This window comes from Malus domestica, chromosome 13, assembly GCF_042453785.1.
Source record: "Malus domestica chromosome 13, GDT2T_hap1".
NCBI lineage: Eukaryota > Viridiplantae > Streptophyta > Magnoliopsida > Rosales > Rosaceae > Malus > Malus domestica.
Window position 1 is genome coordinate 27516998 of NC_091673.1, and position 26128 is coordinate 27543125.

At 39.3% G+C, this 26128-nt stretch overlaps 1 protein-coding gene across 1 annotated transcript; it reads left to right on the top strand.

Moving 5' to 3' along the window:
* Positions 1–1420: 1420 nt before the first annotated feature.
* On the top strand, positions 1421–2091 carry LOC139190912 (uncharacterized). Its single transcript, XM_070811402.1, has 2 exons — positions 1421–1831; positions 2002–2091. The coding sequence occupies exons 1-2, from the start codon at positions 1421–1423 to the stop codon at positions 2089–2091; spliced, it is 501 nt and encodes a 166-aa protein (XP_070667503.1).
* The last annotated feature ends 24037 nt before the right edge of the window (positions 2092–26128 follow it).

The window sequence follows — 26128 nt, forward strand, 5'->3', positions numbered from 1 at the left end:
GGGCAACTAAAGTGAGTGGCTCAGCATTGACACATTTTGGAGTTTCTCTGATCCAAATGGTCTCATCTATCGGTGCAGTTTGTTGAAGTTTTAGGGTTACCTAGCCGTTAGGGTTGGGTTTCCTGGTTTGTAGGTTTATTTCAAGTAGTGGATAATAATCCCTAACTTTGAGGGATATGCTTGTTTAGTTTGTTTCCATCACCAGTCATGTACCACGTAATTAGGGTTATGTAAACGTGGGTTGTTATGATTTCCTTTCCAGTTTGTTTGGCATGGCTATTTAATGCCATTGTATGCTCTTGAATTCAATAAGAAATATTCTCCCAGTTCTTGTGTGCTTGATCAAATATACATTTCTGTCAAACGTTCATTCTTGATTTTAACATCTGGTATCAAAGCCCCATCATGGGGCCTGATCAAAGCTTGAAAAGATCGGAGCTAGAACAACGACATGGCAGCAGAGAGTAGTTTCGTTCAACTTGCGATACCAAAGTTTGATGGGCATTATGATCACTGAAGTATGCTCATGGAAAATTTCTTACGTTCCAAGGAGTATTGGAGCTTCGTGGAGACCAGGATCCCTACAGCAGCAGAAGAAGTTGATCCCATTGATTCACAAAAGAAGACGATTGAAGATAAAAAGTTGAAGGATTTGAAGGCAAACAACTACATGTTTCAGGCTATTAACCGCTCTATCCTAGATACAATTTTGAAGAAAGAAACAGCGAAGGACATTTTGGATTCATTGAAGCAGAAGTACTAGGGAACTGCGCAAGTCAAGCGTGCACAGTTGCAAGCTCTTCGCAAAGAGTTTGAGGTGCTTCATATGAAGGTAGGCGAATTTGTGAATGATTATTTTGCAAAGACCCTCACCATAGCCAACAAGATGAGGGTTCATGGAGAGAAAATGGGGGATATGGTGGTTATTGAGAAAATTCTGAGATCCAAAATATGACTATGTTGTATGTTCTATTGAGGAGTTTAACGATCTGGATGCCCTATCCATTGATGAGATGCAAAGTAGCTTGTTGGTTCATAAACAACGGATGAGTAGGCACACCGTGGATGAGCAAGCACTGAAGGCTACCTATGACCCTTAATCAGGGGGTAGAGGAGGCGGACGTGGTGCATTTCGAGGAAAAGGTCGAGTAAGGGGTAGGTGTGGCCTTGATAGGTTACCATTGAATGCTACAAGTGTCACGAACTTGGTCATTTTCACTGGGAGTGCACCAAGAAAGACAAAGATGGAAAAGTCAATTACGTAGAAACCAGTGAAGAGATGTTGCTGATGGCATATGTGGATGTCCAGGAAACTGGCAGATAAGAACTTTGGTTTCTCAACTCAAGTTGCAGCAACCATATGAGTGGGAAAAAAGAGTTGTTCTCAGAGTTAGATGAAAGCTTTAGAGAACACGTGAATATGGGAAACAACTCAAGCCTTGCTGTGTTGGGGAAAGGGAACATTCGAATGGAAGTGAATGATCTCATGCAAGTGATTACTAGAGTATTCTATGTGCCGAAATTGAAGAACAACTTACTGAGCATTGGTCAGCTACAAGAGAAGGGCCTTGCCATCCTCATGCAACATGGAAAATGCTCAATTTATCATTCTGGGAGGGGTTTGGTCATGGAAACAGAAATGTCTTCCAACAGAATGTTTATCATTCTTGCTCGCTCACTGTTAAAAGAACAACATTGCTTCAACTCGACTATTGAAGATCAATCTCAACTTTGGCACCGTAGGTATGGTCACTTAAGTTGGAATGGTCTCAAGGTACTTCAACAGAAAAAGATTGTGCAAGGATTACCACAGTTCAAGGCCCCTGCAAAGGTGTGTGAGAGCTGTTTGGTCGGAAAACAACAAAGAGATCCATTTCCAAAAGCAAGCACATAAAGAGCTTCTCAGATTCTTCAACTGGTACATGTTGATATATGTGGCCCAATTAACCCTACTTCAAACAGCAAGAAAAGGTATATGATTACCTTTATTGATGATTTTAGTTGAAAGACATGGGTGTATTTTTGGTTGAAAAATCAGAAGCTTTTGATACTTTCAAAAGCTATAAGGCTAAAATTGAAAAAGAAACTTGAGCATGCATAAGGAGGCTTAGTACGGATCAAGGGGGCGAATTTACATCACGTGAGTTCACAAACTTTTGCAATGAAAATGGGATACAAAGGCAATTAACCGTTGCATACACTCCCCAACAAAATGGGGTCGCAGAGAGGAAGAACCGAACCATCATGAATATGGTTCGAAGCATGCTTTCAGAGAAGAAGGTTCCAAAGACATTATGGCCAGAAGCAGTGAACTGGACGATTCATGTTTTAAACAAGAGCCCAACACTTGCAATGAAGAATATGACTCCAAAAGAAGCTTGGAGTGGCTATAAATCATCAGTGAACCATTTCAGGGTTTTTGGGTGCATCTCTCATGTTCATGTTCCTAATAACAATAGAGTTAAGCTTGATGACAAAAGCTCAAAGTGCATCTTGCTTGGAGTAAGTGAGGAATTGATAGGAGCATATTTATGCGACTTAGTATGTTTGTTTTCGTGCATTTATGTTCTTAGTTCTTAGTTATGTTAGTAGTTTAAGCCATTTTTGTGTGTTTGTAGGTTCTTTGGGCCAAGGATGCAAGAATATGCATTTTGGAGCACTTTGGAGCATTTTTGGGCCAAGATTGGATGGTGCAAACATGGAGACATGAGGATGGACGAATTTGATGATTCAAAGGGCTAGAAATCTGCATGTGTGTGTGCAAAGTGTTGGCCTACAACTTCAAACATCATAGCTGCCATGTGATGGCAGAAAATGTGTTTATTGCTAGCTAAATGGATGAAGAACATGCATGTGCAAGTATAAACACCACATGGGCAGCAAGAAGGAAAGAAAACAGCAAAACACACACCACATGGGCAGCAAGGAATCAGAAATTAAAGAATGGAAGAGTGGGAAGTGATGAGGACAACACACACACACACACACGGCAATGGAATGGAGTTGGCAGATTTCTACAACATTGGTAGTGAATGGACAGCAAGGAATGGCAGAAATTGGACCACTATGAGGTGGATTTCTGGTTGGTCTTCCACTTATAACTTTGGGTGGCTTTGGAATGATTGTTTCTAGGTGGAAAGAGCACAAAAACAGCACACACACATGCAAAATGGAGCTGGCAGCTTCACATCCTTCCATTGCCGTGGTTGTCATGTCCATTGCCTTGCAATTCTTTTCATTTCCAACCTCTATATAAGCACCATTCAGCCTTCAAGGAAAAGACACAGCCATTCATACACATTTCCATTAGTTCCAAGGCTTGCAAAGAAGGAGGAGTGCTTGGAGTTGTGCTAGCCATTCCATTGGAGTTGTTGGAGCATTCTAGGTGTCTTCTACTTTGTTTCTCTATGTTTAATATCAATTGTTTTTGTTTAATTGCAAGTATGAGGAACTAAACCCTTACTTAGCTAGGGTGAAGTTCGAAGCCATGAACATGTTTGAGATATGAATTGATTTCTTCCAATTGTGATTTAATAAGTTGTGAATGCAATTCAATTAACTACTTTCTTCAAAACTAATTCTTGTATGTTGATTAAGGATGCATACTTAGTTTTCATGCATGAATTTGATGCTAGGATATAAATGAGTTTCACCTAATCGTTACAAGTTTATATTCATTGGTAGTGAAGGTTGCTAGTCACAATCGCGTTAATTGAATTCTTGGCAAACGTATCATGCATTCATAGTTACGAATGCCTCGTTAACACTTATGATTTTCATAGAACGTAATGATCTTTGATTGTATCTCTATTATGCATTCATGTAGACGACTTTTGGAGAATAATTTGGATTGTCGTATGCATTCATCCAATTCAATAGAGAATAATTTGGATTGTCGTATGCATTCATCCAATTCAATAAATCAAGGAAAATCTGAGGATTAATTCGTGCATCACGGTTAATCTGGGGTGTTGAGTTTCATAATCTATTGAAAAGCAATTGGAAATCAATTCATGTACAAGTGTGTCATGTGTGAAGAATGGATCTCTAGCTAATCCATAAACCATCTATTTAGTTTTACTTTTTGTTGTTATCTCAATCTCATCCAAACCAATACCTCCCATTTACTTTCTTGTATCGAAGTGTGTTTAAGTTTGTTTAGTTTGTGCCTTAAAGTATTTTGAACTCTTTGAGTCTAGTTTAGTGTTTTAAAGCCTACTTTTGTGTTTTTAAGTTTCTTCTTATGTCCTTGAGTCTTGTTTAATATTTTTAAATTAATTTAGAATAGATTAGCAATCCCTCCTAATCCCCGGCCTAGAACGATACCCTACTTACATCTATACTACAATTGTCAAAAAGAGGGTTTAATTTGTGTGTCAAGTAATTCTCGCATCATGAATCAAAGGCATATCGACTATTTGATCCAGTTTCTCAGAAAGTAATCGTGAGTCGAGATGTGATTTTCGAAGAAGACAAAGGCTAGGAATGGGACAACAATCATCATAAGGCAGCTATGGAATATCTTGAATGGAGAGGAAATATATGAGAGATGGAGATTCTGACCAAATTGATAGCTTAGATAACTCATCTAATGAGTTAACAAATAAAGACTCTAGCACCGCCAGTGAAGGACAAATCAAAAGATAACCCATATGGATGAAGGATTATGAGAGCGGGCAAGGACTTTCTGAGGAAGAAGACATGGCCTACCTAGCCATGTTTGTTAATAGTGATCCAATTTTGTATGAAGAAGCCGAAAAGCATGCAAAATGGAGAAAAGCAATGAACTCAGAAATTGAAGCCATAGAGAAAAATGACACATAGGTGTTAATTGACTTGCCACGATGGGGGAAAATGATTGGTGTAAAATGGATCTATAAAACGAAGATCAACGAGAAGGGTGAAGTGGATAAATACAAAGCTCGCTTGGTTGCAAAAAGGTACAGCCAAACCCATAGAGTTGATTATGCTGAGGTGTTTGCTCCAGTTGCTCGCATGGACACCATTCGACTTATGATCTCACTTGCAGCACAAGAAAACTGGTCCATTTACCAGTTAGATGTCAAATCAACCTTCTTACATGGAGAACTTAGTGAAGAAGTCTTCGTTGCACAAACTCCTGCATATGTACAAAAGGGTCACGAACAAAAGGTATACAAGTTCAAAAAGGCTCTATATGTCCTTAAACAAGCTCCCCAAGCTTGGTATAGTCGTATAGAGTCCTACTTTCTCAAGGAAGGATTTACAAAGTGTCCCTATGAACACACTTTGTTCATCAAAGCAACAGATGGAGGTAAAATGTTGATTGTTTATCTCTATGTAGATGATCTTATATTTACTGGAAATGATGAGTTAATGTTCAAAGAGTTTAAGCATTCTATGATGGCTGAGTTTGATATGACTGGTCTTGGGAGGATGAGTTATTTCATCGGTATTGAAGTACTGTAGAGGCCGGATAGTATATTTATTGGTCAATGAAAATATGCTCAGAAGGTATTAGAGAGGTTCAACATGGATTAGTGAAACCCAGTCCATAATCCTATTGTTTCTGGTTTCAAGCTTGTCAAAGATGAAGATGGGGTACGGGTTGATAGCACTCTCTATAAACAAATTGTGGGCAGTCTAATGTACTTGACTGGCACATGTCCTGACATGATGTTTATAGTGAGTTTGATTAGTAGATACATGGAGCGTCCAATTGAAATTCATCTACGAGCAGCTAAAAGGGCGTTGAGATACTTGAAGGGCATAATCAATCTTAGGATGTTTTACAGAAAGGGAGGAAATAAGAAGCTTAGTGGGTTTACAGATAGTGACTATGCTGGTGATCAGGATGTTAGGAAGAGTACTTCAAAGTAGGTTTTGATGTTAAGCTCAGGGGCAATGTCATGGTCTTCGAAGAAACAACCAATGGTTACTTTGTCTACTACCGAAGCTGAATTTATTGCTGCAGCATCGAGTGCGTGTCAAGCAGTGTGGTTAAGGAGAATCCTGCAGCAACTTGGTCATGTTCAATGTAAGGTTACCACAGTATACTGTGATAATAGCTTAGCAATTAAGTTTTCAAGGAATCCTATGATGCACGGCCGTAACAAACACATAGATATGAGTTTTCACTTTCTTCGTCAGCTCACCAAAGATGAAGTTGTGCAGTTGGTTCAGTGCAATACTCAAAAGCAAGTTACAGATATAATGACTAAACCTCTGAAGCTACGTGACTTATTGGGTATTTGTTTATATCCAAGTATAAACTGATTGCTAATAATAGGAATCAGTTTAAGGAAGGATGTTAAAGTTTTAGGGTTACCTAGCTGTTATGGTTGGGTTTCCTGGTTTGTAGGTTTGGTTCAAGTAGTGGATAATAATCCCTAACTTTGAGGGATACACTTATTTAGTTTGTTTCCATCACTAGTCATGTACCACATAATTAGGGTTGTGTAAACATGGGTTGTTATGATTTCCTTTCCAGTTTGTTTGGCATGGCTATTTAATGTCATTATATGCTCTTGAATTCAATAAGAAATATTCTCCCAGTTCTTGTGTGATTGATCAAATATACATTTATGTCAAACGTTCATTCTTGGTTTTAACACAGTCGTGGTTGTCAACAGCGGTGCAAATGCTTGTGGCCGGTATTATCTTTGCAGTCAAGTAGTGTGCATTATAATCATCATGCATGATTCTTTTTTCCCTTCTCCTGTCACCATTGTAGTTGGTAGAAACCATTCCAGTGACAAACATATTCCCCAAATACACACGTTTTGTGTTGATCATGTCCAGTCGCTTCATCCTAAGAAAAGTGTGTAAAGCTGGTTGGTGCAACATTGAACTCTAAATCATTGCCTTATGCTAGGACTTTTTTGTTCATGTGATACACGATGTGCCCAAATTCTCGGCTAGTCTTATGTCCAGCAGCCATCATGCATTACTGATCTTTCCTTCTTCCCACATTGTTGAAGGTCCTTGCCCTCATAATCCTTGCCACTTTTATTATCAATTTGAGAAATCATAAAGGAGGGCAGCAAGTCTTTATTTTTTGGGATTTTAATCCATGCCCCCATTGTAGCTTAGACTGGTTTTTTGTACGTTTTCCACAGACAGCGCCAACTGTTGGAGCGGAAAAATTCAGATCCTTTAAATCCTCCAACTAGTAAATCTTGTAATCACATCGAGAAGCCAAACATCATCTTCGGTTGCCATCAATGAGAGTGAGGGGACCTACAAGGAAACACTCCAACGCTCAAGTCAGTCTTTGTTTAAGATGCTTGTACAATATAGAATGATCTCGTACATCTCTCTCTCTTTCTCTCCATGCTGATGGGATTATTACCCTTTTATAGGCATTCAAGTCTTGGGCTCCAAGTTCCACTCTCCTTTTATGTCTCCATGTTCCATGGAGTGGGTATTATGTTGCTTGATTGTAGCTCCACTCCTCATGTTTCTTGTACGAGTGGCTTATTTAGTGGAGGAGTTTGGCTCCCACACATGCTTGCACCATTTTAAAACTACCAAACTCGCATATTGCAAGATTTCAAAACTCCAGACAACTCATTAAGTTTTTATTATTACCCACACAACTAAGAGAAAACAACAAAACAGAAAACAATACTCAATTTACTTAGCAAGATCCTTCTATTGATGGCTGGTATTAACTTTATAGAAATACTGGAAGCTACAGGATCTGAAAATCAATGTTGTGGAGCCAAAACCAAAAATATACAAGGCGACACATGGACTTTTTTTTCTTCAAGAAAGACAAGAATGAAATCATTAAATGAGAATGGCACACAAATATTCCCACGTCCATCTTAGCATCCCTAGAAGTGCAAGTAGCTGACTAGACTGATTAAAGCTCCCATGCTTGTGGCATGAAAAAGACAAAGGCATCAAAGATAGGATTAATTATTAAATCATACCTTTAATACATTCCCAATTGAAGGTCATCTCCATCAAGTAAGGAAACCTTATAACAATCAATCAGGGGTATTCCCATCATCATCCCAAGATACTATTGTCTAATAAATATATTGGGAATATTATTTCCTGGTGCATCCTATGGATGGCAAACCTTCGCCAATAGGATGCCGTCATGTGTAGGGCACAATCCTAACCCCATGGCCGCCACCTCTTTCTATAAATACATCCATCTCTTCAAAATTTCGGTAAGCTTTTTACTACTCATAAAAACCCTAAACACTCACTCTTTTCAAAGTCACTGACTTAGACATTGGAGATCTATTGCCCAATCCCCCACCTCGTGGGCACGTAAGGCTTGGTTCTTTGCTCAAAGGTGTTTATTGTTTTGTAGGTATTATTTCATCAAAATTGAAGACGGCAGAAATTTGCTACGACAAATGTCGTTATACTATCTATCACAATATAATGTAAAGATATGAGTCAAATGGTGAAAACAATGGAGGTGGATTGTCTGCCCTCCCATTTCCATACTTTTCCCATCCCCTCCTGTTTTGTGTGGTCATGGTTAAGCCACGTCAACATTTTATATTCCTATTACTTTTTGTTTTATTATTTTTGTAAAAAAAATCAATATAAAATGTTGATGTGGCTTAACCGTGACCACATAAACAATAGGGGATGAGAAGAGTATGGAAATGGGAGGGCAGACAATCCACCTCCAAAAACAATTTTTCACGATTGGAATTGAAATGACTCTGACAAAAAGGCTTGGGGAATATATATATAGATGTAAACAACCTTCCTAGAACCTTTATGTTATATTCAATTTGTCATGTCCTAAAAGAATTAATTAATTATATTATTTCTTTATTTTTTTTTCTTTTTAAACGGGGGACAACTACAGGTGAACCACGGTTATCCACCACTTGCGGGCTCGGAATAAGCTAGTTGGGAATTGCACCTTATCCATGCCACTCCCAACCCTGATATTCTATGACGACCCATCCCGAATTTATATTTATTTATCCTCGATAACGTGGGAATGACTATTTTGCCCTTGATCGTTGGGTTGTGATAGTATTAATGGATTAAGAAAATGGGAAAAAGGGCTAAAAGAATGGACCAATTATCTAATTTCCTAAGTTTTGGGATCCAATTGAAATTGTAGGGTTGTTAGGACGAAGTTTGAATAGCCCAATTAGAACTTATGGATATTAGGTGGGTGCCCAATCCAGATCAACACATACACACACTCACACGTGCAACCTTTCTTGTACTCTCTCTCTTGTTCTCGAACCCTCTCCCTTTCGATACGCCGGAAACCAGCCCAAATCCCTTCAAACCATTGCAGATCGAGCTAGTGGTAGTTACCTTCGAGTTTCTTGCAAGCTCATAAGTCTAACTATACCATTAGTTTGACGTGAGGACTTCGAGAACCTGAGAACCTATGAACTCCAACAAGGTGCCCTGTTGCTCGAGCTTGATCGTGAGTGTTTCATAGGGTTCCAAGGTATGAGAGAGTCTTAAAACGACTTTACGAAGTTGTTAGAGGAATTTTGGAAGGTTTTGGACGTCGGGACAATCGAGTTCATCGAGTTGCAGACTTTGCCGGTTTCCACGAAATTATTTCGGCTAAATTCTGTTGGTTTTAGGACTCCAAAGTGGTAAGATCATGTTCTCCTAGTTGAGAACTTCATTTTGGTACAAATTTCATGAATTTTGGTGTTGAAATGGAAGAGATATTGAAGTTTTTCAGTTTTCAAGTTTCCAGTGAGTGCAGCAGTGACCGGCGCAGGACTCCGGCGAACCAAGGAAAAAGAAGGGGAATATTTTGTCAACTTTGAAGGAATATGCTAACGGAGTTAGGTAAATTAAACGGTATATTCCATTATTTAACGGAATATTCCCTAACGGCGTTAGGGAATCCAGGCACAAGCACGTGTCTGCGCGTGGGAACTTAGAAATTTTTTCTAAAAATATGGGGATGTTCGTGGTGTTGAGTAGGCCATGATGGTATATTCAAACACCTTAATTGAGTAACGTATGAGAAGTTATTTCCTAGTTTTGATTATGTGCTTAAAATAACGTTAAAATAGTTGTTTCACATATAGGTGAGACGTTTCATGAGGAAGAGCACAGTCAGGCGAGGCTCGGGGGTTATGACCCTTCCAGTATATATATATATGCTTGGTATTTTTCCCATAAAACTTATTTAAAAGGTTTGATGCTTTGAAATGCCATGTCAAATGTTTATTATTTAGAATATGCATTTAGTAGTTGCATATGTTATTGTTGACACTGCGGACACTCAGGTAAGTTCCAGGTGAGTTTATAGATTGTGAATGTGAATTGCATGGTTATAATTACATTTGATTCATTTAGAGCTCATAAACCTGCACCTCGGTGTTAGTGCTCCCGCCCATGGCCAGGGCACAGTCCTTCACATGATGTTCACCTCCCGCACCATACACTCACCTTGGATCCAAGTTAGGTGCACAGTTTTGTTGTACAGACCACTCTAAGGGGTGGTTTGGGAATGAGGTGCTTAAAAAAAAAGTACCCATGAAAAAAAGCTGTGAGGGTTTTAGGTGTTTGGTAAACTAAAAAAAAAGGCTTATTTTGGAAGCTGCTGTGAGAATAAGCTGAAATCAAAGGAAAAAGCGGAAGTTGCTATTTGCAGCTTTGGAAAACTAGCTTTTTTCAAAGCACACGAAGCTACAGTGCTCCTTTAATGAAAAGACCCATTATCAGATTGCTTTTTTTTCCAAAAGCACTTTTACAAAAAAGTTTACCAAACACTTTACTGATTTATTTCATAGCCGCTTATTCTCACAGCACAGCCGCTTATTCTCACAGCAGCTTTTTTTCAAAGCACAGCAATACCAAACCAGCCCTAAGTGGTTCCGACTCGTAGATGACCCACGATTATTCGCACAGTCTTCATGTGATTGTAGCACTTGAGCGTATTTATTTACACACAGTCCTGTCATACAAACCACTGTAGGTGGTTCTGACTCGTGTGCAGGCATACTTGATGAGCTATAGGTTCAGCCGTACAGGCCACAATAGGTGGATCTGGCTGACATGTTTCTTTCATTGATTTATTTCACCTGGTTTACTTATTTCATTATGCTGAGACATTTGACATGGTATATATATGTGGATTTTGGTATTTTGAGTATGGTTTTGTTATATGTATGTATTCTATTTTTTGGGAAATTATACCGGTTTTACGGCGAGGGGTAACTACCTTTGATGATTGAAATGGTTTTGAAAAGCTTTGTTTTTACTCACTCACACTTTCTGTTTTGTGCCCTTCCAGGTTTTAGGTAGGAGTGCTTATTGGTGGCTTATGAGGAATTGATGGCGGTTCTAACAAATTATCACTAATGTAAGACCATCTCTGGTATTGTATAGTTAGTACTTGTCCTGCTGGACTGCCCTTAGGCTATCTACGCTCTGATTATGTGTAATCACACCTAAATTTTGTTATTTGCACTTATATTTGTGTAGTGTAAACTAGTCAGCTTGGATTTTATTTACTCACATTTTTATATCCTTATCACTTCCGTATTGTGCACATGGTTACGTCACCCTCATGTGATGGTCAACACGCCTTGATTTGTTGGAAATGTGCCCTAAAACCAATCATATGATGATACTTTATGGACATTTCACATGTTAAACTAATCTAGTTTAATATCAAGGGCAAAGATTATTGTTTTAAGCCGTCTCATATAAATGTTATATGCTTAAACGATAAGTCCAAGGAATATGTAATTAGGAGAATGCAATTTAAAGAAGTTAGATTCATAAGACCAATCTCTTTCGTATAAATATCCTAAACGTTCCTGATCATAGGATTGTCAATTGGGCATTGACAGTTCGTTAAGATCAGTATGTGTTATGTCTTCTCTTAGTGAGAGTGACTGGTCTCGAGTCATTGGTGTGACTGACACCAAGACAAGTACGTAGGTGCTCAATAAGAAATGAGTTCACTGAACACGATCAACGAAGAGTTCTCATACTCATGTCACATGAGAACTCATGGTTGGGATAATGTAAAGTAGTCATTTGACCTGAGGCATCATAGTTGTCTTGTGGTTAAGTCCTTGATCTTTGATTATGTCAAAGTCACTCCATTCGAGGGTGTCCACGGCATCGTTGGGGTTAAGCCACTTAGCCATGGAGGCAAGTGAATGCGCAACAAGGGATCTCTAACCTTCAAATCGTTTGAGGGAGAATACTCTATGATATGATTAAGAATCTTTGGCCAAAGTATGAATGAGATTTAGGAAGTCGTTCCAAATCACATTCAAGGTAATCATATAAGTACATGAATCACATTGGATAGTAGACATGAATAAACTATCAAACCAAACAATGTGGTCAAGAGTATTGTATTAGAGAAAGACCGTATTGCATTGTAATCCTAAACTGAATAGGTTCTCCACCTCTTCTGATTAGCTTGGGTAACCATGATATGCTGCTAGGTGTCACTCTTGGTTTGTGGAAGCCCTAAACGTGTATAAACACTAAAGGGAGAATTGAAAGTAAGTTTCAATTCACAATCGATTTGAAAGAGTTTTAATCGCTCACTGCCTCGGTAAAAGGAACCTAATGGATCGTACACCGTGTAAGGTAGAGATTGAAGAAACAACGGAGATGAGTAAGAATAATTAAATGGTTTAATTATTTATGGCAAGGATTAATTAATATGTTAATTAATCAAACGAATAAGTTCGTTAAAGACCTCGGGATAGTTTTGGACCTTAAGGCCCAATGGGCTTCGAATGTCAAGTCCATTGACTTAAGTTGTATGACAACTTAATGAATAATGATTCACAAAGGCTCAAATAGTCCAATGAATCCCTATGGCCGGCCAATTAGAGATGGAGTGGGTTTTGGACTTATTTACAAGTTTGCCACTCCAATGAATTAAGGTATAAATATGACTTTATAGCCAAAATTCATTTAGGGTTTCTTTTTGGGAAAGGATGAGAACACAAAGCTCTCATTTTCTTTCTAAAGAGGCCGGCCACCCTAGAGGAGATTAGCTAGCAATCCAACTTCCTCTAGGTCACTCATTTCTACTTAAATCTAACCTTGGTGTGGAGACTTAGAGGTTCTCTATTTTGAGAACTTGGAGAAACATATTCTTCCATCCAAATCCATAGATCTAAGAAGCAAGGAATGAAGGCCCTCTCTTTGGGTGATTAGCCTTTGCTTATGCAAAGAGGAATCTACAAAGGTATAAATCTCAACTCACTTTGTTTTGAGTTGAGTCTTGGTTCACCAATCTACTAGGCTTTGAATTTCATGGTTAATGTTTTGTTTTAAGTGCATACAAGCATGATTCCGCCTTTTAATTGTTAATTGCATGCTATAGATGTTGCTTAAATGAACATGTTTTCACAAAATTATCCTTCACGATTTAGATCGGGGTGTGTCATATTCTCCTAACACCAGGGTAGGCTTGTGCTGGCCGACACCCGAATGTGACGAAGCCATACTAATATGCATGAGAACGAATGAATATAAATAAGACTTATAAATTCAAATATAATTAATATTCAAATGAGGAACATGTTCAGAGCATACACTAATCTAGAACACTAAAAAGAAATAATATAAAATTGAATGAACAAAGGAATGGGTCCTACACCGAGAGGACTCGAAGATGCCGATGCGGAGTGCCTTGTTGTCGGGATTGTACTCCTCGATTCTAAGTCCTGAGGGGGCTCAAAACAAAACATGAGTAGACCAAGTTGATCTATAAGTAGTACTAACATAGTTATTCAACAACGTACTAACCCCCAAAGTTTATGAAAACTCATATAGCATAATAAGTAATAGGTTTTCCGAAAACCCTAGCATGCCATAAAACTTCATAAAACATATATCATATATAGTGTGCTTAGTAGTGGTATCATCTCCCGCCCGAAGGCATATAGAACTCTTCTGATCGAAGCCATATAAATATCTTCCGCCCGTAGGCACTACAACCCACGGTCAAAGCCAATATAATTATCTTCGCTAGTAGGCACTACAACCCCCCCCCCCCGACCGAAGCTAATATAAGTATCATCGCCCGTAGGCAGAACAGTGACCATTAGATAAGCACAAAAACCATTGAACATAATATTTTTGAACATAAGTACATACATCTCAACGGAGCTCAATAGCTCAAACATCATATCTTAGAACATCTTCATAGTATATAGTCATCAATATATACTACAAAGAACGTAAAAATCGATAAAGTATGATATTCCAAAATATTCTCAGTAAAGCATGATATCCCATAAACGTTTCATAAAATATAACTATTAAATCATGCTTTCATGTATGCATTTATAATAGTAAAATATGCATTTTAGCATGGGTCCACTCACAGATAATTCACTGTCGAAGAGCCATGCAAACTAGCGAAGACGGAAACGCCATAATAAATGTACCTAAGCACTTAAAAGGTCCAATTAATAAAACTCTATTCAAATGATTGAATTTCGGCAAACGAACATCATAAAAAAATTCAGGACGTCAAGAAAACATAAGAGGGGACCTTGGGTGCCCCCACATGCCGCCACACGCCATTTTGGGTCACTGGAAAAGTTGTCGGCGTTGCCGTGGACGGTGGAGGCATGTGTGCTCCACGCGCTAGCCAAGACATGCCCTCAGGCGCTCCCACATGCAAGCCCACACATCGACCCACGGTGGCCAATGACCTAATCCTACTGGGTTAGGCTAGATCCAGGTTGGATCTTATTCTAGTTTATGGGTTGGTTCCACATGGGTTGGGCTAAGGGTTTTAGGCCAAGGGTTCCATGGGTCTGGGCTACAAGGTTGAGCCTAGGCCTGGGTTCAGTGGGTCACCCAAATGGGTTTGGGTCGAGGGGTTTTTTTTTTTTTTGTCAAAGGGTTGAGGGTTCAATGGGCCAAAGGCCTGGGTTATATTGGGTTTGAGCTTAACAACTGGGATAGGTTCATTTGGGTTAGGCCAAGCAATAACTAGGTTTCCGGGTGTGGGTCAGTTTGACCTGGTTTTGACGAGGGAGAAGGCCGGAGCCTCCCGAGCTCTGATCGATTCCGATTCCGATTCTCAACCATACTTGGCGACTAAACCAAGGAAATGAAGCTACGAGTGAGGAGAAGTGAAACATACCATTTTGAGGCCTAACCGTGGCCGGGAAGTGGTCAGGAAATCCAAGTGGAGCCGCAGTCCATCACCGGAAGAAATCATTAGGTTCTCTATGCTTCACAGAGGAGAGGGAGAAATAGAGAGGTATGCGATAGGGAGAGAGATCCGAGAGAGTGAGGGAGCTCGGGGAGAAGGAAAGAAAAGGGAGAGATGAAGTGGGGGTACCACGTGGCAGGCAAAGAAAAAGGGAGGGTCGGGGACCAAAAAGAAAGGTAGGCCTGCCCAGCTAACCATTTAAGGCCCTAAAGTAACAGCCCAAAATATCTTTCACCCGTGAAATTTCCAAAATGCCCTCGTTCCAAAATTCATAAATAAAAATCAAGTTAGGTTGTTACAATCCATGGTCACAATCAAGAAGATTCACAGTTTACAAAGTATCGAATGCAAAATCTTCTGTTTTTTCTTTAAGGAGCTGTTATTCGCACTTTTCCATTGGGCCACTTGTCATAGTTATTATATTACTTCTTTATTAGTTAATTAACTTATTTCATTACAATTATTGTGTAAATGACATTGTTCTAAAAATCGTCGCGTAGCGCCACCTAGGTCATGCCTAAGTGCTAGGCAGCTGACCACCATCCCGATTAATCCCTAGCCGAGGGTGCCTAGACTTCTTTAGAAGGACACCTAGCCTGCCTAGGCAACCGACTTGCCCGCCTAAACTCGCCTAGGCACCCGCCTAAGTTGTGAATGTCACTCATTTAATGTCATTTTATTTTGTACTTTATGTGTCCTTATACAATTATGTACTTTTTTAAGTATATATAGACACTTATTTATATGATATAAATAGATTTATTTAAATTCACCTAGTCCATCTAGGCCCCCACCTAGCTGTCTAGGCGCTAGGCCCCAGCTCACCGCCCAACTAACGCCTAATGTCTTTTAGAACCTTGGTAAATTGGTACATCAATGTTATGGCCACAACTCACACGTAATTAAACTTTTTTTTTTTTTTGGAGAACCTCAGCAGTACGAGAGAATTCTATTAATATGGAAAAACAAGTTGCACGTAGTTATGGGACACATGAACCTTACCTCTCATAAAGCAAGAAAACAAAAATACACAAAAAGATGGGGATATAAACCTTATTCTTGTTGAAAAAGAAAATACAAGAAAAAAAAAGGGGGACACCTTCTTGAAAAGAGAAAATTTAAGAAAAACATAGGGACATAAACCTACCCATCTAGAAAAGGAAAGTACAAGTAAGAGGGAGACCATGGACCAATCCCTTCTAAAATAAAGCCTAAAACGTTAACTACAAAATAAGCTTTTTTTTTTTTTTTTTTTTTTAATGAACAAAGACTAATATTAAAATGAGAAACCACGGGTACAACCAGCACCAGCCAAATCAAATTTTATGGCTAGGCCTACAAAATAAGCTACGAAATAAAAAAGAAAACCCAAAGGATTAGATAATAAAGAAAATCACACGTCAAGAAGGGGAGATAGACCTGTAAGCTGGCATTCCCAAGAAATCTGAATGTAGAAAAGGTAATCTCTATAAGATGAGTTACACGTAAAATAAGAGAAGACAAGAAAAACCCTAAATTGGCTTGACACGCCTCAATTCCAATGTCGAGAGCAGGATGGCCATGTGCTGGCTGACACCCGAGGGTGATGCAAACCATTTAATGAATGCATATGCCAAGAACATGTGAAACATGGATATAAATTTCGCGCAAACTACATAATGTAATATTCAAATACAAACCTTACCAAAATAATATAATAATATTCAGTTGTTAATAAAATGATAGTGATAATGCATGACATGTTACAAGCGGAAGGTGTGATAGAAAGTGCTATTACAAGTGATGTCGAAAGCAGAGAGGATGACATGATATCATTGGTAGGGGAATGCCTCGTAACTCAGATCATATGCCTCGTTCCTATGTCCTGAGGGGGCGCAAAACAAACATGAGTGGACCAAGTTGGTATATACATAGTACTAACATAATTATTCAACAACGTACTAACCCCCAAAGTTTATGAAAACTCATATAGCAAAATAAATAGTAGGTTTTCCGAAAACCCTAGCATGCCAAACCTTTATAAAACATATATCGTATATAGTGTGCTAAATAGTGGTATCTGTATCGCCCAAAAATATATAGAACTCTTCATTCGCCCGAAAGCATATAGAACACTTCATTCGCCCGTAGGCTCTTACAGCACCCACCCGAAGGCATATAATGACCACTAGATAAGCACAAAAATCATTGAATATAATCTTTCCAAAATACATATGCATATATATCATCGGAGCTCAATAGCTTAAACATCATATCATAAAACATATTCGTAGTATATAGACATCAATCATATATACTACGAAGAACGTAAAGTCGATAAAACATGAATATCATAAAGCGTAAATCCTATTTACTCATAAACGTTTTTTTTATGCACAAAATCAGTGAGGACCTTGGTACAACAAAAAGTGTTAAGTTTGTGACCTTCGCTAGATTGCTCCGGTCATTAGTGTGGATAAGTATGTAAATGAATAGAGATAGGGAAGCAAGCACAAGATGTACGTGGTTCACCCATATTGGCTACGTCCACGGAGTAGAGGAGTTCTCATTAATTGTGAAGGGTTTACACAAGTACATAGGTTCAAGCTCTCCTTTAGTGAGTACTAGTGAATGATTTAGTACAAATGACATTAGAAAATATTGTGAGAGAATGATCTCTATTTATAGAAGAGAGTTTCTAGTTTCATTCTGACATTGACACGTGTCGTGTTATGATTAGCTTCTAATGTTAACACGTGTCGCGCTATGATTGGCTTCTGGTGTCGTGTTGTGATTGGCCTGTTGGTTGGAAGGAAACTCTTTTAGGTCCTTGATGGTATAACGTTGACCGGTGCTCAGTAGTTTCGGGATTGGTCAAGAATTTGAGGGTCAAAACAAGTCCATCAAATCTAGAATACGTTCGACCCTGATGATATGGATACTTTTGTTGTTGACAAAGTAGTGGATGTATCGGCACGTGGTCTGTTACACTTGTCTCCACATGCTTCCTTGTATCCTTCTCACTTACCTTATCTGTTCCTCAGGTCGATGTGGTATCTTCTTTGGAAGCATAAGATGTTGAAGATGAGTACTTGAGAGCAATGCCAGGTAAGTAATCAGGCAAGGGGTTCTAGACAGTCAGTTCCTGACTAGAAGCTTGATTCCAAGTGTTGACTGATTGTTCTCTTTCTCCTTGTCTTACAGGTAAGAACAAGGGCAAAGGAAAAGACAGGGGAAAAGCATGATATGGGATACTCTTGCTTTTGACCCTGATGATATGAGATACTTTTGCTCTGGTGTGGCTGGTTTGCATAGGTATTATTGTGGGGGAAAAGATGAGTATTTCGAGAGGCTTCGTTGGGAGTGCCCTCTCAGATATGAGGAAGGGTTGAGCATTTTTGCAGGTCTGCCTGTCCGTGGAGGATGGAGGTCGACATATATAGGAGTCTCCCTAACAACAAGTAGTAATGCTATTCCTTTACCCTTCTTAGTCATAGCAATGTAGTGGGACCTGCAAGCTTCACGTGTTTTAACTTTGTCAGAGAACTTTGAAAAAGTGGTCTTTGGTATCTGGAGAGCTTATGTTGCGTGTGAAGATTGCAGACAAGCTTTATCCAAGGAAATCTGGCTCTTGAAGTTCTGAGAGCGGTGCCTCTTCGGTTTTCAAACAAGTAATCCTATCAGGGATCTGGCTCTCGAGATTCGGAGAACATTACCTCTTCTATTTTTGAGAAAGCAATCCTGTTGAGAGTTTGGCTCATGAGATTCGGAGAGCGATGTCTCTTCGATTTTTGAGAAAGTAATCCTGTTGGGAGTCTGGCTCTCGAGATTCAGAAGGCGGTGCCTCTTTGATTTTTAAGCAAGTAATCATGTTGGGAGTTTGGCTGTCGAGAATCGGAGAGCAGTGCCTTTTCGATTTTTGAGCAAGCAATCTTGTTGGGAGTGTTTTCTCGAATGTGAGTAAAGGTTGGGCATTTTTGCCATTCTGCCTCACCACGGAGCACGGAGGTTGACGCACATAGGGACTTTCCAATTATTAAGCAATGGTGTTGTTCCTTTACCCTTATGGGTAATAATAGTAGGGTAGCTGGACCTTCAAAATTTATGTGTCTAAACTTTGTCAAAGATCTTTGGCAAAGTTATATGTGGTACTCGAGGAGCTAATGTTGCGTGTGGAAAGTGGTGCCTCTTCGAAATTCGGAGAGTGATGCCTCTTCGATTTTTGAACCAACGGCCATGTTGCCCTTTCTTTTATAAGGGCACCAATTGTGTGTAAGAAGTACATTCAGAGAGTTATTGCTTGTAGGAATTTTCCCCTTATTTTTGTACTTCAGAGATTTATTGGACCTCATTTTTGAAAATGTTTGGCCCATTCGACCGTCATTTTGACTTGAACTTTGGTGAAGAGGCAACTATGTCTCCTCAAGACAACATATGGCGTCCATCCTTGTATCCCCTACTGGTCCTCTTACCGTTAGAGACTCTGTGATGAAGAATGATATGACCGCTGTGGTGGTGGCTAGGAACCTTCTCACTCCCAAAGATAACAGACTACTTTCCAAACGGTTTAATGAGTTGGCTGTTAAGCATTCCCTGGCTTTCAGTGTTCAGTGTGCAGGTTCTGTGTCTAATATGGCTCAACGCCTATTTGTTCGAACTTGCCAAGTTGAATTATTAGCGGCTGAAGTGATAAGTCTCAAATAGGAGATTAGAAGGCTCAAGCATGAGAATAAACTATGCTAGAAACATGAAGAGGAAGCTTAACCAGATGCAGGAATCTGATGGTCAAATTTTACCTGATCATAAGAGGTTTGTGGGTTTGTTCCAAAGGCATTTATTACCCTCGTCTTCTAAGGCTGTACTGTGTAATGAAGCTCCAAATGATCAACCTCCAATGCCTCCTCCTTCTGGGGTTCTGTCCAGTATTGAGGCTCCGAATGATCACCCTCCGGTACCTTCTCTTTCTGGGGCTCTACCGACTGCTGAGACTTTTCCTAAGCAACCTTTGTGAAGGCTCCCTCTTGTTTGTTTATTTCAACGTATTGTGTTAAATACACCAAAGCCTTCTTCACTAAGTTCTTTGAATTTTTTCTTTTGTTAAAGCTTGTATGTTAAAGCTTTGTGAGTGAAGCATGTAGGTTGAGGTAGTGTTCCCTTAATTTCCTGAGTGAGGAAAACTTCTCAGTTAGAGACTTGAAAAATCCAAGTCACTGAATGGTCGTGAGACTTTTGAGTATCAAGGTGCAGTAGCATATGGTAGGAGTCCCCCAAGTCTCTGGTCGAGGGAGTTCACGAAGGAGGTGTCTTGCTAGTAGCCAAGCTTCTAAAGTAACAAAACTTCACCATTTTCCTTTCTAAGTGGTAGCTCAAAACTCCTCCTTCATATATATTTGTTATGAAAGTTGTTAGGCCCAAAAAAGAGGAGGCCTAGGCAAATATTTGTTTTTTTCCGATTTTTTTTTTCTTTTCGAATTTTTGAATTTTTGAATTTTTGAATTTTCGAATATCTGAATTTCCAAATATATATATATATATATATTAAGCTTTGTAGGTGAAGCTTTGAGGTTGAAGCTTTGTTAGGTACTATGAATTGATTTTGCTTCACACTATCTTGATCAAGAGTGTGTGAAGCTTTTGTGTTGAAGCTTTGTAGGTGAAGCTTTTGTGGGTGTTAAAGCTTTGTAGGTGAAGCTTTTGTGGGTGAAGCTTTTGTAGGTGAAGCTTTTGTGGGTGAAGCTTTTGTAGGTGAAGCCTTTGTGGGTCAAGCTTTTGTGGGTCAAGCTTTTGTGGGTGAAGATTTTGTAGGTGAAGCTTTTGAAGGATTATTTTGTGAAAACATTTTCATTTAAGCAACATCAATAAGCATGCAAATAACAATTAAAGGCGGAATCATGCTTGCATGCACTTAAAAACAAAACATTAACCATGAAATTCAAAGCCTAGTAGATTGGTGAACCAAGACTCAACTCAAATCAAAGTGAGTTGAGAAATATACCTTTGTAGATTCCTCTTTGCATAAGCAAAGGCTAATCACCCAAAGAGAGGGCCTTCATTCCTTGCATATTAAATCTATGGATTTGGATGGAAGAATAGGATTCTCCAAGTTCCCAAAATAGAGAACCTCTAAGTATCTTCACCAAGGTTAGATTGAAGAAGAAATGAGTGACCTTGGAGTAGTGGGATTGCAAGATGCACCCCCCAAGGTGGCCGGCCTCTTTAGAGAGAAATGGAGAGACAAGTTCTCACCAATTTTCTCCAAAACAAAACCTTAATGAATTTTGGCTATAAAGTCATATTTATACCTTTATTCATTTGAGTGGCAAACTTGTAAATAAGTCCAAGTTCACTACCCTAAACAATATGGCCGGCCATTAGGATATTTTGGACTAATTGGGCCTTTGTGAATCATTATTCATTAAGTTGTCATACAACTTAAGTTAATGGGCTTGACGTTCGAAGCCCATTGGGCCTTAAGGTCCAAAACTATCCCGAGGTCTTTAACGAACTTATTTGTTTGATTAATTAACATATTAATTAATCCTTGCCATAAATAAATGATTAAACCATTTAATCATTCTTACTCATCTCCATTGTTTCTTCAATCTCCACCTTACACGGTGTGCGATCCATTAGGTTCCTTTTAGCGAGGCAGTGGGCGATTAAAACCATTTTACATCGATTGTGAATTGAAACTTACTTTCAATTCTCCCTTTAGTGATTACACACATTTAGGGCTTCCACAAACCATGAGTGACACCTTGCAGCATATCATGGTTACCCAAGCTAATCAGAAGAGGTAGAGAAAACCTATTCAGTTTGGGATTACAAATGCAATACGGTCTTTCTCTAATCTAATACTCCTGACCACATTGTTTGGTTTGATAGTTTATTTATTCATGTCTACTATCCAATATGATTCGTGTGCTTATATGATTTCCTTGAATGTGATTCGGAACGCATTCCCAAATCTCATTCATACTCTAGCCAGAGATTCTAAATCATATCATAGAGTATTCTCCCTCAAACAGTTTGAAGGTTAGAGATCCCTTGTTGCGCATTCACTTGCCTCCATGGCTAAGTGGCTTAACCCCAACGATGCCGTGGACACTCCAATGGAATGACGTTTGACATAATCAAAGATCAAGGACTTAACCACAAGACAACTATGATGCCTTAGGTCAAAGGACTACTTTGCATTATCCCAACCATGAGTTCTCATGTGACATGAATATGAGAACTCTTCGTTGATCGCGTTCAGTGAACTCATTCTCTATTGAGCACCTACGTACTTGTCTTGATGTCACACACACCAATGACTCGAGACTAGTCACTCTCCCTGAGAGAAAACACAGTACGTACCGATCTTAACGGACTGTCAATGCCCAATTGACAATCCTATGATCAGGAACATTTAGGATGTGTCTACGAAAGAATGGTCTCATGAATCTAACTTCATTAGATTGCATTCTCTCAATCACATATTCCTTGGACTTTATCGTTTAAGCATATAACATTTATATGAGACGGCTCAAACAATAATCTTTGCCCTTTATATTAAACTAGATTAGTTTAACATGTGAAATGTCCGTAAAGTATCATCATATGATTGGCTTTAGGGCACATTTCCAACAGCTTTTGTGGGTCAATCTTTTGTGGGTTAAGCTTTTGTAGGTCAAGCTTTTGTGGGTCAAGCTTTTGTGGGTGAAGTTTTTATGGGTGAAGCTTTTGTAGGTGAAGATTTTGTAGGTGAAGCTTTTATGGGTCAAGCTTTTGTAGGTGAAGCTTTTGTGGATGAAGCTTTTGTGGGTTAAGCTTTTGTGTTGAAGTTTTTGTAGCTGAAGCTTTGGAGTTGAAGCTTTGTAGGTGAAGCTTTGGAGTTGAAGCTTTTGTTGGGTACCATGAATTGATTTTGCTTCACACTATCTTGATCAAGATAGTGTGTAGCTTTTGAGAATTTGTAGTTGTCCTCCATTGATGAAGCTTTTGTTGGTGAAGCTTTTGTGTTGAAGCTTTGTAGGTGAAGCTTTGGAGTTGAAGCTTTGTAGGTGAAGCTTTGAAGTTGAAGCTTTGTACGTGAAGCTTTGGAGTTGAAGCTTTTGTTGGGTACCATGAATTGATTTTGCTTCACACTATCATGATCAAGATAGTGTGAAGCTTTTGAGAATTTGTAGTTGTCCTCCATTGATGAAGCTCTTGTTGGTGAATCTTTTGTGGTGAAGTTTTGTTGGGTACCATGAATTAGCTTTGCTTCACACTATCTTGATCAAGATAGTATGAAGCTTTTGAGAATTTGTAGTTATCCTCCATTGATGAAGTTTTGTTGAATTTCCCAATTTCCTTTTCTTTTTTTCTTTTTTTTGGGAAAATTAGAAAATTAGAACATATACAAATTTTGCTTCCACACTGTTAAGCAAGAGATTGTGATGCAAGCCACACCTTGTAGTAGTCAAAGGTTTGGATGAACCATATAAATTGAATTTGCTTCGAACAGTCTTGATCAAGAGTGTGTGAAGCTTTCTACGAGTTGTAGTTGCCCTTCATTGATGAAGCTTTTGTTGGCACCATAAATTGGTTTTGCTTCACACAGTCTTGATCAAGAGTGTGTGAAGCTTTCTATGAGTTGTAGTGTTTGAATTGTTACAAGGGAAAAATGTCTGAAACAAATGCAAGAGAGCTAAATAGCTTGATTTTCGTATGTCATGCACTAAAGTTGTTGTTGGCTTGCAATAAGACTTTGTTGGTGACTATAACTCTTGTTGGGCATAAGTGTTCCCCTAGTGGAGTTGTAAAACTTGAGGGTTTTTTATTATTTGTGAGTGCTAGGAGTTCACATGTACAAGTTGTACCACTCGTTTTCTAGTTGGTGGAATGAATGGTGAGTTGCTTTCATCACTTGGCTGGTAATACGAATGTGAGTTCCTACATCACCTTTCATCACATTTGATCACCTAGTTGGTGGCACGAAGATGAGTTCCTTCTTCACCTGGTTGGTGGCATGAGTGGCACGTTGCCAAATGATATTAGAGTACGAGTTCACCTGGTTTGTGGCATGAAGTAGAGTACGGGTTGTACATTTCATCACCTGGTTTGTGACATGAAGATGAGTTCCTTCTTCACCTGGTTGGTGGCGTGAATGGCAAGTTGCCAAATGATATTAGAGTATGGGTTGTAAATTTCATCACCTAGTTGGTGGCATGAAGGATAGTATGGGTTGTACATTTCATCACCTGGTTGGTGGCATGAAGATGAGTTCCTTCTTCACCTGGTTGGTGGCATGAGTGGCAAGTTGCCGAATGATATTAGAGTACAGGTTGTACATTTCATCACCTGGTTGGTGGCATGAAGGAGAGTACGGGCTGTACATTTCATCACCTGGTTGGTGGCATAAAGATGAGTTCCTTCTTCACCTGGTTGGTGGCATGAGTGGCAAGTTGCCAAATGATATTAGAGTATGGGTTGTACATTTCATCACCTGGTTGGTGGCATGAATGGCAAGTTGCCAAATGATATTAGAGTATGGGTTGTACATTTTATCACCTGGTTGGTGGCATGAAGAAGAGTACGGGTTGTACATTTCATCACCTGGTTTATGGCATGAAGATGAGTTCTTTCTTCACATTTCATCATCTGGTTGGTGAAAATAAGGGCAAGGTGTCGAGGCACATTGTAGCAAGTGTCGTAGACACAAAGTATGTTGAACCCTTTCGAAGCATAGTTGACTTATGTATGGATGTGTTAGAATGTATGATGTTTATGTATGAATGTGTTGGAATGTATGATGTTTATGTATGAATGTATTGGAATGTATGATGTTTATGTTGATTGATATGAGTGATGCTTATGAATGTTTTGCTATGCATGAAAGGATCCATGCTTTTGATATGTGAACCATGTTGGTTGTAACACTTAGTATCACATACTTTGTGTCAAAGTACGCATGTTGAAGCTCTGAGTTTGAGTATAAGGGTAGGTCAGTGTAGACCAAGTGTTCCAGTGCTAGGAACGTAAAAAACTTAAAAGAAGTTGTCTGAATTCCTTCTTCTTTAAATATTTGCTGAATGGCTTGTGTAACAAAAGATCTCAAGCGGTTGAGAGTCAAAACATTTGTAATGTGTATGCCTTCTTATAATAGCATTTCCTTCAGTACCTAGTCCTCCACTTTGAAAGAGTGAGGCTTGGCCCCATAGTCATAATAGTCGACGGTACGTTCACCCCTGGTTGTCTTGATACGAACTTTTATCCCTCTTGTTGTAATGGACTTGCTAAGAGTAAAAATCCTTCCTTTTACCAAGAGACAGATATGTTTGGTGACTTAGCGAGTAGCTAAATAAGGCAGGAGATGATGCAATGGGTGTCTGAATGGCCAATATCTCCTCACTTGGTAGAACTTGACTTCCACTTCCCACTTGTTGATTAGGGTTAACCATATGGGGGTTCCCTTGGTATGTCCTTGCTTCGGCGGAGGCGTGGTTGTAAGCATGTGCCATCACCTCAGAGTAAGTCTTCCAAGTGTTGGCATTGATCATGTACTTGAAGAAACAATCATGTAGGCCTGCAGTGAAGGCCTTGAGGGCGGTCTTGTCATCTGCCTCAGCGTAGCAAGAATACTCATGGCTAAAGCGATCGGCATACTCTCATAGTGACTCGTCCAGCTCTGGCGAATAGTGTACAAGTCATCTGTAGAATGCAAGCGATTGGTCTGGAAGATGTGTTGAGAGACAAACAGTTTCCTCAGTTCCTTAAATGAGTCTACTGTCTCAGGTGGAAGACGGCAATACCAGTTTAGAGCTCCGCCAGAGAAGGTGGAGGGGAAGAAAAGACATCGCTCTTCGTCGGTGTGCATTCGATATGCCATGGTGGACTCAAAGAGGTTAAGGTGTTCAATTAGGTCCTCCCTTCCAGTATAGAGTTGTAAACCAAGCTTTTGTTTTGTCTTCACTTGAAGGGGGTGTCGAGGATCCTTCTTGTGAAAGAGCCAGGCCTAGGTTGCTTCCA